Genomic DNA, 13,761 nt, shown 5'->3' with positions numbered 1-13,761 from the left:
TTTCATTTTAAAAACATTTGAAAAGTTTACAACGTAAAAATGGTACTTTGCTGATAAAAATGTGACTTAATGAAAGACTTATATACAGGTTAATATTACATATTTGTACCTTAATTAGTTTCCTTTTATCTTTCAACTCTATTAGCATTTAGGGGAAGACTATAAGAAAGAAAAAATGTATTCCTTGTTCAAACTGTAAGAAAAAAACCCCTACTTTTTCAACCAATTTAAAAAAAAAATTGGGGTAGTGCTTAATGCATAAATCTAGCTCAGGAGAACTGAGTGTCAGTTCCCTTTGTAAGTGCCTGGATTGGCTGACTTAACTAAAATGCTTTCTACACTTTCTACTGCTTCATTTGCCCCAATTCTCCATTTGTCTCTCGTCTTTTAAGAATTTGGCTAGGCAGCTGTGTAATACTCACCCTCCTCTCCTTGAACTTCCAGTATTCCCTCTACCTAGCCAATGGGAGAAAACTAAAATATGGCCACTAATTTGTCCCCTTCTCTTGCTTTGTTTGCCTTTAATGGGGGAAGGAGGAGGAAAATGAAGATGGCTAATATGCAAGGGCAAGAGAACAATTTCTAAGAACATCCCAGAGGAGAAGCAGTTTCACTTCTATGGCTCCTCACACCTAGGAGAGAAGTATCCCATGGAGCCAGGATTTCTTCTGCCAAGGGGTGACCACAGAAGCAAAGATGCTGTTTCCCTGTTGCTTTTGTCCTGCAACATTTTTTCTGGAGCCAGGAGCTCGTTCAGTTCTAAATTAGCCCAGCACACGAATCCTTTGGAAGCCCCGCATGTCATGAGGATATGAAAGATGGTTGTCATTTGGAATTGGTTTAGCTCCTTTGTATGGCAGACTTCCAAGAATGCTAAAAAGTAATACTTGAAAGGAAAATCAGACACACGCCGCATTTTTATTTAACTGGGAAATTTATATGGCCGCCCACTTGCTCACAGCGACTCTAGGCACTTACAAGCAGTAAAAACACAGTATAAAAAATAAAAATAATTTTAAAAAGTAACTCCCCCCCAATGATGCAAAGTCAGATGAGCCATTTCATGGGCTCCTCCATCCCACAATGGGTTCCCCAGCCCTGCTGGCAAAGCCCAGACTTCAGGGCTGCACTATTCATACTGCTTCGATGAAGACATTTGTGGAAATATATGTGGGGTACTACCATTTTTACCCTCCAATTCTTACCTGAAATTATTCTGACTTGTGTTCTTCCTCCTTGGTTGGCTCTGGAATTTCAAGGGCTCCTGCTATGCAAATGACAGACAAGTCAACCTATTCTCCAGCCCTGGGGAAAGCTGAACACGTCCATGACTCCATAAAGAATGGAAATCTGGACTGTTGCACGCAATGTACAATAGTTTGGTTCTAATGTACTAATGATATTTCACTGCATTTAGTACCGCCATTCAGTTCATACATGCTCTGTAAGATACATTTTGATTATATTGGCAGCTTTGTGTAAAATGTTGTTTGCATTTTTCCACTGGTTTTAAATGGGTGGGCTTTAAACATTTTAGCAAGGGGTTCTGTGTCTGGTTGCTGGGTGGGCGTGTCCATGGTGGGCATGGCCTAGTCGGCCTCCTGAACCATGATGGGTGCAGAGCCCTCCCTGGGCTCTGGAGACTTTCCTTGAGCCTCTGGGAGGGCAAAAATGGCCTCCCCAGGCTCCGGAGGCCCTCTGGAGGTTGGAAATGGGCCCATTTCTGACCTTCCTGAAATTCCAGTAGGCCCATTTTTCACCCTCCCTGAGCCTCTGCATACCCTACACTTACCTGCATCCAAAACAGGCTGCGTGGGGGCTCCTGGGAAGGGCGGAGCCAGCCAGGAGTGGGATTTGGGGGTTCTCCGAACTGCACAGAATCTTAGGTATAGGTTCTCCTGAACCCCTGCAAACCCCCAGCAGCCCACCCTTGGTTTTAAACATATTGAAGTATTCTGAAAAGGAACAGTGCCACTTCATATAGACAAATAGCACCTAATATTTATTTCCATTGTCTAGTCTACAGTCAATAAAACATGGCATTAGAAAGAAAGTGCCTCTTAATGCTTATTCTACTTTCGACTTTTGGTCCTGTGAACTTGATTGACTTTTTGATAATTTTTTCCTGTTGCACATATTAAACTATCTCTGAGGAGGATCTTGTGACAAAATTTTGAAAAAATGGGAATTATGCAAATTTCTAAGTTAGACTATCAGAGAAAAAAACTAAAGAAATATTCAAGATTTTTTTTTTAAAAAAGGAAAGAAGTTATACTAAGTGGAAGATAGCTTCATGCAATGATAATCTAGATAATTCAATAATTTAGGTGATTGAAATTTGTATGAAAACTTCAAGACGTAAATGCATATAGGATCAATTATTGGTATGATTCTCACTAGAAAACATGAACAAAATATGTTAGCTTGGTTACATCCTCTGTACTTTCCCATTTGGCCTAAATCTTCTGAATCCATATTTAATCTCAACTTCCCTTATTTAGAATTGTAAAACATATTATCAAAGCAGGAAGGAAATGTATGGCACTATAGTTTAAAACATTACAGACAAAGATGAACATGCAGAGACAATGATCAATGATTTATAGACTGCTGCTTCAAAAGTTTATCTGACAATGGCAGTTATAAACCCCTTGCTTTGGTCCATTTCCTCTTGTACTCATTGTAGAGTAACATGAGAATCAGCTCCAAAAAATTGAAAATTGTTCAAAGGATCTTCATGCTGTTGAAATTATACCTTCTCTGATTTAATTCTAAAGTGGAAAAGAAATTTCAGTTTGGAATGAGTAAATTGCTGAATAAGATTATGCCTGTGAATAATGTGAATTGAGAAAGGATTCCCACTTTAAGACATCTATAATAATGAATAAACCAAAGTGAAGAAATTGATTTTCCAATCCCCCCTGATCTCCTCACTTGCTTGATTTAGAATTCAAAATGCTGTTGAAAGGCTTACTTACTTTGCAGGATCAAGGCTTTAAATGCCAATAACCAGCCAACTTCCATGAGAACAATTAATTGCATTGTATTCCCCATGCTTTAACCTACAAAAAGGCTTTATGGAAATTGGACAATGCATTGCATTTTTGTCAATGGTCTACTGTACACTAAATTATACAATAAAAAAGCAAAACTCTACCCTATCCAATTTCTTCCAGTGAATATAACCAATACAATCCAAAGGAAAAGGAAAGACAAGTAATAAAAATTGTATATGCATCATTAATAAAAATGTTATTTATTTATTTTGAAAATAACACTAGTGTGACAATATTTTTTATGAAATCTGGCTAATAGTGGTTGCTGGATGTAGAAAGATACGTATTTATATATGAGCTATATTGCAACAATTGTAGGTTAAAACACTATAGAAAGATGGAAAATTAATAAAGATGAAACCACCAAGCAAAAATTGATAGACATTCCAAGTTTATCATGTTTCATTCAAGACAGAAACTGTTGGATTTGATTCACTCTTCTTAATATTATCAAAACAAGCAAACATATAAAAACAAACTCACAATCAAACCCAATAACCAAGCAAGCCAATTATCAGCAATATAAAAGTACCATAGTGAATGTTTCTGTTTAAAAATATTATATTATTATCTTAGGTCAAATTATGGCTATTAAGTTCATGACAGGATAAAGGCCTTTGGTTAATCGACTCTTGCTTTCTCCTCTCCATCTAGCCAACGTGAAGGACTCCTCAACATTGCTCACTCATCTAAACTTCAGGAGGACAAGCTAGAACTGGGAGGGCTTGGTGTCATTTGGGGTAGGAGACCTAGCAAATCAGAATGAATGGAAGCATTTGAAAAAAAGCATAGCACCTAATAATTTGGAGTTAGGGGAAGGGAGATTCTTACCAGTTTTTTCCCCCTATTTATTTATTTATTTATTTATTATTTTGATTTCTATACCGCCCTTCTCCCAAAGGACTCAGGGCGATTTACAGCCAGATAAAACAACAGATACAAAAATTAAAAACAAATTTAAAAGACTAATTCAAATTTGGCTAAGAACTGTAAAAATCCAATAAAAAATCCCCATTAAAAAACTATTAGGCCAGTCCTGCGCGATGGAACAAAAACGTCTTCAGCTCACGTCGGAAGGTCCGGAGGTCAGGGAGTTGGCGTATCCCTGGAAGTAGCTTGTTCCAAAGGGCTGGAGCCCCCCACAGAGAAGGCCCTCCCCCTGGGGGTTGCCAGCCGACATTGTCTGGCCGATGGCACCCTGAGGAGACCCTCCCTATGGGAGCGCACTGGTCGATGGGAGGCCACCGGTAGCAACAGGCGCTCCCGTAAATAACCCAGTCCTATGCTATGGAGCGCTTTAAAGGTGGTAACCAACACCTTGAATTGCACCTGGAAGACCACCGGAAATCAGTGCAGCCTGCGCAGGAGAGGTGTTATATGGGAGCCTTGAGTTGCTCCCTCTATCACCCGCGTGGCCGCATTCTGAACCAGTGGGAGCCCCATGTAGAGAGCGTTGCAGTAGTCCAGGCGGGAAGTGACGAGGGCGTGAGTGACTGTGCATAGGGAATCCCGATCTAAGAAGGGACGCAACTGGCGTATCAGGCGAACCTGATAAAAAGCTCCCCTGGCGACGGCCATCATATGCTCTTCTAATGACAGCCGTGCATCCAGAAGAATGCCTAAATTGTGGACCCTCTCCGTGGGGGCCAATGGCTCGCCCCCAAACAGTCAGCGATGGAATCAGCTGACTGTACCGGGATGCCGGCATCCACAGCCACTCGGTCTTGGAAGGGTTGAGTCGGAGCCTGTTTTTCCCCATCCAGATCCGCACGGCCTCCAGACACCGGTACATCACTTCAACGGCTTTGTTGGGGTGGTTAGGGGAGGAAATGTACAGCTGTGTATCATCAGCGTACAGGTGACACCGCACCCCAAAACCAAGGATGATCTCACCCAGCGGCTTCATATAGATGCTGAACAGGAGAGGTGAGAGAACCGACCCCTGTGGCACCTCACATAAGAGGCGCCTCGTGGCCGATCTCTGCGCCCCCTGCCAACACCATCTGCGACCGGTCAGAAAGGAAGGAGGAGAACCACCGAAAAACAGTGCCCCCCACTCCTAACCCCTCCAGCCGTCGCAGCAAGATACCATGGTCGATGGTATCAAAAGCCGCTAAGAGATCTAATAGGACCAGGGCAGAGGAACAACCCCTGTCCCGGGCCCTCCAAAGATCATCCACCAACGCGACCAATGCCATCTCTGTGCTGTATCCAGGCCGGAAACCGGACTGGGACAGGTCAAGATAGACAGTTTCATCCAGGTACTGAGGGAGCTGATGCGCCACCACACTCTCAACAACCTTCGCCACAAAATGAAGGTTGGAGACCGGACGATAGTTCGCTGAAACAGCTGGATCCAGGGAGGGCTTCTTGAGGAGGGGTCTCACCACCGCCTCTTTCAAGGCAGTAGGGAAGACACCCCCCCTCAAAGAAGCATTAACAATTCCCTGAAGTCAGCCTCGTGTAACCTCCTGTGCGCCCAGTACCAACCAGGAGGGACACGGGTCCGATAAACATGTGGTTGCATTCAGCCTCCTCAATATCCTGTCCATGTCCTCCGGAGCCACAGTATCGAACTCCTCCCAGATGACATCCTCAAGATCCACCTCCGTCATCCTGCCCGAATCTACCGTTTGAGTCCAGCCCATATCGGACCTGAGCGACTTTATCATGCAGATATTGTCCAAAATCCTCAGCACGTCCTTGCAAGGGGTCCTCCCTAGCTCCCTGAGTAAGAAGGGAGCGGGTCAACCTAAACAGGGCGGCTGGGTGATTATCTGCCGATGCAATAAGAGCGGAAAAATACTCACGTTTCGCCGCTCTTATCGCCACTAGGTAGGTCTGAATATGAGACCTTACTAGTGTTCGATCAGATTCAGAATGGCTGGTCCTCCAACCACTCTCTAGGCATCTTTTCCGGCACCTCATCTCTCTCAGCTCCTCAGAATACCAAGGAGCCGGTCGAGATCAGCGCCGGGTCAGAGGCCGCAAAGGCATGACGCGGTCCAAGGCCCCCGCCGCCGCCCTTTCCCAGGCGGCGACAAGTTCTTCAGCCGAGCCGTGAGCCAGGTCCTCAGGAAATGGCCCAAGCTCCGTCAGAAACCTCTCCAGGTCCATCAGGCACCTGGGACGGAACCAATGAGTCGGTTCCGTCTCCCTGCGGTGTGGGTTGGTGGTTTGAAAGTCCAGCCGAAGGAGCGAATGATCAGACCATGACAAGGGTTGAATAACTAAATCCCCTAATTCTAGATCATTCAACCACAGTCCAGAGACAAAAATCAAGTCCAGAGTGTTTCCCCTAGTGTGAGTGGGACCATCCTGGGACCATCAGTGTGAGTGGGACAATTCTGACAGATTATCTGCCATTTAGCTTTTGAGTGGGGAGAAGCAGCAGCAGCAGAACAGTCTTCTACGGAAGAAAACCAGTCTTTACCTTAGATCAACAAATGTTTCCGAAAATAATGTACTAGTACATCACACTACGAAATGGTGATGAGGATGGAATGCTCTATATGTTGTGGATGACAAACAAATGGACTAGACTAGAAGGCCTCCAAGGTCCCTTCCAACTCTGTTGTTATGTTATGTTATGTTAAATTTAATAAATAAATTATATTCCTCCATATTCTTTTAATTCTACCACCATTAATAGGTGCCATAAACATGTCTCTTTCTCATTAGTTACATCCCTATTCATTATAATTCAGGTTGTAGCCTTTTCACGGGATGTGACTGAAAATTGGAGAGTCTCCAATTATTAGTATGTATTTATTTGTTACAGTTATATCACATCTTTTCTTTAGGAAGTCAAGGCAACATACAAACAATTTTACCTAAAGCACTTAAACCCCAAGAAGTGCAGCTGAAAAACTGTTCAGTTCAGTGCACGGAAAGGCAACAGTTTCCAGTCAAGGAAACTGTTAAAGTTTTTTTTAAAAAAAAATCATCTGAACTAATACTGTTGTGAATTGTATCTGGCCCTGCGTTCTTAAAAAGCTAAGCAAACTTACACCGATATCTCATCCCATCCCATTCTAGCCCATAATTTTGTCTAACTTTTGACCTGCCTCCTTATTATTTTAAGAAAAGATGTAAAGAATGGATCCTGACCTCCCCTAAAAGCAGGTGGCCTACCTGGGAACTAAACTATTTGACCACTGAAATGATAGTTTGTGACAAATGTGCAATGTGTGATTCATTTGAAAAACTCTATAATTGCCTGTACAACAAAGTAGGCTAAAAATAAAAAATGTATATCATAAAAATAAAACATTTAGGAATGTAGGAGTAAGTTGTAGTGATGCTATATTATTAAAGACTAAAAAGCATATTAGAGATCTAACTATGGGTTCTCTTCTCAGAAACCTTATGATACAATTAGAGGCTTGATGCTTTTTGTATTTTCAATAGACAATATAATCAGTTGGGTGATAATTAGAAAATGTTATCACAAAATAATTTTAAAAGCTGATTGAAAAAAGTATATAATATATTTGAAGGAGATAGACATAGTACTGGCCATAATTTATAGAATAATTCATTTTAGCTATTGTAACACTGGACTTTAAATTGGCATGTTTGCCTGCAAACATTCCCTAACTCTATTTTTGCCACATCAACTAAATGTTTATAACAAATACTCTGACTGTGCCTTAAAAAAAACCAACCCCAAATATAACGCTCAGAAAAACTAAGGAGGTAAATATGAATATTATTTCAAAAATGGAAAATTGTTAAATCGATCGACCAGAGGAAAATAATCGCTATATATACCCTCCTATCTATCTGTATGATACACACGCACACATACTCTAACTATAGGTATATAATATACCTGTTCTACTATTAATACAATGTGATTAAAAGTAGCTAAATTTTTTTTTTAAAGAGGATAATGAGGCACTTTAGAATTACCTCTGGTAGAAAAGAGGACACTAGAATTTTTTAAAAAGCTTTTTTATAATAAGTTGCTTTCTGAGTGAAGCAAAACTGGAATACATGTTTGCATTGTGCAGAGCAAAGGAGACATGAAATGCGCAAAAGCATTTCATCTGCCTGCTCATTAAACCTAAGTAGCAGCCAATGGGGAGTACCGAGGTATCGTCAGTGGATTAAAAAAGGCAAGATGGCAGCCACAGCCAAAGCAATCCTCATCATTGTGCCATATTATTACAGATAGGGCACTAAATGAATGGTGGGAGACTCCAATTTATGTAGGGTAAGACACATAGGAACTGGTACGGAACCTAAATCTCCTAGATTTTTCTGCATAGTAAGTAGATCCACTTTTGAGCATGCTGGAAGGGTATTTTGGGCAGTGGATATTGCAGCCCAAAGTTATTAAGTGCTGTCTCCAGCCTCAGAAAGACTAAATAATGATAATGAAGTCCAATTGCTAGAAATAACTGGCCACAATAACATTATTTCTGCATCCTGGGAAAGTTTTTCAAGTTCCCAACCAGCCCTACAGCCTTAGAATTTTGTATTAGTTGTTAAAAGTCCCATCAAAGACCAATTAGATCCAACCATATTTTCCAAGATCTATCCGTTTCAACTGAATACCTCTAGGATCCAACAGAATACAATGGCAGTTACTAATAACCCTCTGAAATAAACCAAAGATATAGCTGCCAATTAGGCAGTGAGGCTTTTTGCTTACAAAGTGCACAAGCAGAAAGAGGAAAAAATGTATGATCCATTTTTCATCCTCTTACGGTCTTGGATAAACCCAAGCGTTCCTTTTTAATCTCTTCATTTCATCCAATGAAAAGGCAGTCTGCTGGAAATGTAACATTGATTGTTCCTTTTGATCCCTCGGCTGAATCTTTAGATGAGTCTCCATGCACTCTGTATTTTTTTTTTTTCTTCACAAAAAATGCTGCTTTAGCTACTGGCCTCAGCTACTGCCTGGGCTGCTGCGGAATCAGCATTTACCTTGGAATGCTGTAATGAAAGACGTGGGAGATTTAAGAAGAAAGGCAGGCTCCAGCTTAAATGTCTGAGCTTGAAGTTCAGTAATTATAAATCTTAAACAATGGACCAAACTTTTCTGAGTCTCGAGCGTTTCTCCACTGGATTTTACCAGTCCATTTGCCCATTTTCTCTCCTTTCTAAGGATACATTTTTAAAAGCATCACTTGATAATCCAGTAAGCGAGTAACGGTCAAGTAAAGTTGCAAGAATCAAAAGGCATTTGATTTGTCCCAATTGAACCTGGTAGACTCTTTTGCTTGACCTTGTGGGAGACGTGCTTTTGTGACGGGGAGAGCCGGTTCATCCAGAAATTATTGTGGCTATTAAGTGAAGATAATATGTCATAGATTTTCTTCTGATATTCTGATTTAGCAGGTGGAAACATGATGATGAACCAATGCATACTGTGACGAAGAGCAAATTCTGAATTAAAGGTTGAAAAAAAGCATAATCCCAGTTCAGAAGCCACAATGAATTATCACACAATACTGACTTGAATTGTTCTGATTTAGTCTGCGGTCCTATTCTGATACTCCTGGTCTCAGAAAAGACCTCTTTCGATAATTCCAGGCTTCTGTTTTAGGTTACAGATGAAGGAGGGACAAGCTGCAACTGCATTTTGATATGATTGAATGAAAGGGGATATGCACGTTTTCCCATTGGGTGGAATTCCCCAGTACTAGCATATACAGGAACACAGAGCACTGGTAACCCTAGCAATCTGATTTTAATTCAGATGCTTGTTCTTCTTCTTGCTCGGGGGCTAAAGGACTGTCACAAGATATAGTAGATGAAGTGTTTGCTTCATTCAGGGTTGAACTAAAATTGAGAAAGAAAGAGAGTAAGAATTAGGGCCATTCAATTGCGGTAGACATAGTTGAATGGCATGAATCATCATTATCTTCATTGTCCCCATCATCACAATCATTAGCATCAGAATCATCATTGTCCAGTTTGATTTTGGAGCCAAGTGATGCAAGATGACAGAAAAAATCAGGAAAACCTGCACTAATTTTGAAAAAGAAATACATTTCTAGAAGATAATTTGGAGGGGTTATTTAATGAATATATTCTTCAAGAGAAGGCATTCTGCATGCCTTAAAATTCTTTTCAACAATATTTTTCATATTATATATATATAATATTTATTATACAGTTTTCTTCATTTTACATCACAGTTTCAAACTTTTCAGCAGCGATAAACCGGTATGCATCAACATTTTTTTTCTTTTACATTATACATTCTATTATGTTTTTTAATATGCAGTATCATATTCATAGCTATTGTTTCCATATTTCTAACACAAATCTCTATATAATTATCATTCTATGTATTTTATTTTACATTTTACATTTTTATAACATCCTACCATAATATTATTTACAATAAACATTCTGTCTATCATTATACTTATATTTATTTCTAAATTCTAGTCGGTTGATAATCTTTCATTGTTACTTCTCTAATCTTGGCATCTACTTTCCAACTAATTGTACCATACATCCCAAATTAGATAGTGTTCTGTTTTCCCTTTATCTTTAATTTCCATTGTCAACCTATCCATCTCAGCACAGTCTAATATTTTCTTTATTTCCATTTCCTCAGAGGGTATATTTCCATTTTTCCAGTTTTGAGCATGTACAATTCTAACCGCTGTTATTACATGTAACATTTAAGTATTGGCTTTTTTTATCATATTTCCCTGTCAACAGGCCTAATAAAAATAGCTCTAGTTTTAAATCTATTTGCTGTTTTATCATTTCCTCTAATCACCTTTTTATCCTTATCCACTACTTTTTTGCTGAAGGACAGGTCCACCGCATATGTTAGCATGTTCTCTGTGTCTGTTTACATTTCCAACATTCTGGTGACCTATTTGGGAACATTTTTGCTAGCCTTCCTGGTAATATGTGCCATCTATAGAACATTTTATATACGTTTTCTCTATATGCTGCTGACATTGTCAGTTTATAATTTTCCATAGCTTTTCCCAATTGTCTAATTCTATGGTAAAGCCGAAATTTTTTTGCCCAGGTTAACATATTTTCTTTTACCATTTCTTCTTCCATTTTAAACCTCAATAAGTAGTTGTAAAAAATTTTTTATCAATTTTTCATCTGTCACCTGTAGTATCCTGTCCAATTCTTGTGGTTCACTATAAAACCCACAGTTTTCTGCATCTTTCTTATACCTCGTCTGAATTTGCATATAGGGCCACCAGTCGAAATCAATTTCCAGATTTGTTAATTCCTGTTTCGTTTTTGGCAGGAATCATCTTCATTATTATCATCACAGTCATCGTTATCCAGTTTGATTTTGGAACCAGTGATGCAAGATGACAGAAAAATTCAGGAAAACCTGCTCTAATTTTGAAAAAGAAATACATTTCTAGAAGATAATTTAGAGGGGTTATTTAATGAATATATTCTTCAAGAGAAGGCATTCTGCAGGCCTTAAAATTCTTTTCAACAATATTTTTCATATTATATTTTCCTAGTCAAGAGAACAAGCAGTTGGGACGGAATAATGTCATGGTAGGTGATATAAGTTAAAAATATTCTAACCTTGCTCTGCTGCTAGAGGCCTCCGGGGGGTTATTATTGTCTCCCTCTGGTTTAGGATCAGGTAAAGGAATGATGTAATCGTTGTCCACTCCATCCTGCTCCACAGCTGTATAGAGGACAGAACTTGAACTGACACTGTCACTTGCAGTGGACCTAGAAGGACTGAATCCTGTGTTCCTGGGCCTTGTACGCATAATAGCAGGGTGATCACTTTTCAGGAACTCTTCATTGACCTGTTGATACTTCTGCTCACATGCAGAGGCAATAAGAATAGAAAGAATGGATGAGATCATACACCTGTTCATCTACAGAGCTCTACATTGAACAATGTTTTATACGTGAGTTATAATACATCTGGACCAGGGGTGGGTTTCAAAACCCGTTGCTACTAGTTTGCTCGTGGGCGCACATGTGCTTGTGTGTGCGATGCTTCTGTGCATGCACAGAAGCGTCTGCACATGCACAGAAGCATCCGGGCAGGTGAGTGGAGCCTCCTGCTGCCGCCGCTACTAGTTCACCGACCTGGAGCAAACTGGTAGCAACCCACCACTGATCTGGACGTTGCAGTAATAGTGAATATATTATCACTGCAATTCCAAAGATTTAGAATTCATGGTTACTGAAAATGGATGGATCTTACTTTTAAGTAGATTTATTTATTTATTTATTATTATTATTATTTATTCGATTTTTATACCGCCTTTCTCCCGAAGGACTCAGGGCGGTGTACAGCCAAGATAAAACAAACAGTACAATATACAATTAAAATGCAAATTAAAAAACTTATTACATAGTTGGCCTAAAAACTTTAAAATATATAAAAACTAAAAAAACCCTTAAAATTAATGATAGAAAATTTAAAACCAATAAAATTTAAGCCAGCCCCGCGCGAATAAATAGATGTGTTTTCAATTCGCGGCGGAAGGTCCGAAGGTCAGGTATTTGGCGTAAACCCGGGGGAAGTTCGTTCCAGAGGGTGGGAGCCCCCACAGAGAAGGATCTTCCCCTGGGGGCCACCAGTCGACATTGCTTGGCGGACGGCACCCTGAGAAGTCCCTCTCTGTGTGAGCGTACGGGTCGGTGGGAGGCATGAGGTAACAGCAGGCGGTCCCATAAGTACCCAGGCCCTAAGCCATGGAGCGCTTTAAAGGTAGTAACCAAAACCTTAAAGTGCACCCGAAAGATCACAGGTAGCCAGTGCAGTCTGCGCCGGAGCGGTGTTACACGGGAGCTACGCGAAGCTCCCTCTATCACCCGCGCAGCTGCATTCTGGACTAACTGAAGCCTCCGGGTGCACCTCAAGGGGAGCCCCATGTAGAGAGCATTACAATAATCCAAGTGGGAGGTAACGAGCGCATAAGTGACTGTGCACAAGGCATCCCGATCAAGGAAGGGGCACAACTGCCGAACCAGGTGAACCTGGTGGAAGGCCCTCCTGGAGACGGCCGTCAAATGATTTTCAAATGACAGCCGTTCATCCAGGAGAACACCTAAGTTGCGCACCCTATCCTTTGGGGCCAATAACTCACCTCCAACAGTCAGCTGCGGCTGCAGCTGACTGAATCGGGGTGCCGGCATCCACAGCCACTCCGTCTTGGAGGGATTAAGCTTGAGCCTGTTTCTCCCCATCCAGACCTGTACGGCTTCCAAACACTGGGACAGCACTTCAACAGCTTCATTGGGGTGGCCTGGGGTGGAAAAGTACAGCTGAGTATCATCAGCGTACAGTTGATATCTCACCCCAAAGCCACTGATGATCTCACCCAACGGCTTCATATAGATGTTGAACAGAAGGGGCGAGAGGATCGACCCCTGTGGCACGCAACAAGTGAGGCACCTCGCGGCCGACCTCTGCCCCCCTGTCAACATTGTCTGCGACCGGTCGGAGAGATAGGAGGAGAACCACCGATAAACGGTGCCTCCCACTCCCAATCCCCCCAACCGGCGGAGCAAGATATCATGGTCGATGGCATCAAAAGCCGCTGAGAGGTCTAATAAGACCAGTGCAGAGGAATAACCCCTGTCCCTGGCCCTCCAGAGATCATCCACCAACGCGACCAAAGCTGTCTCCGTGCTGTATCCGGGTCGGAAGCCAGACTGGAACGGGTCTAGATAGACAGCTTCATCCAGGTATTGGGGTAGCTGCCACGCCACAGCACTCTCTACA

General features: G+C 41.3%; 1 protein-coding gene across 1 annotated transcript in view; it reads right to left on the bottom strand.

The window, feature by feature from the left end:
- Positions 1-3,901: 3,901 nt before the first annotated feature.
- The window catches only part of PDGFRB (platelet derived growth factor receptor beta), a 121,767-nt gene continuing 111,907 nt past the window's right edge, over positions 3,902-13,761 (bottom strand). The window contains exons 22-23 of the mRNA XM_058167064.1: positions 11,595-11,839; positions 3,902-9,848 (exon numbers count right to left, since the gene is read on the bottom strand). Of these exons, the coding sequence (XP_058023047.1) occupies positions 9,743-9,848; positions 11,595-11,839 (351 nt within the window). The 3' untranslated portion in view covers positions 3,902-9,742. The remainder of the gene's footprint in view (positions 9,849-11,594; positions 11,840-13,761) is intronic.

Source organism: Ahaetulla prasina, chromosome 2 (genome assembly GCF_028640845.1).
Source record: "Ahaetulla prasina isolate Xishuangbanna chromosome 2, ASM2864084v1, whole genome shotgun sequence".
Classification (NCBI taxonomy): Eukaryota; Metazoa; Chordata; class Lepidosauria; order Squamata; family Colubridae; genus Ahaetulla; species Ahaetulla prasina.
Note: the sequence above shows the minus strand (reverse complement) of the source record. Positions and strands in the feature narration are given on the sequence as shown.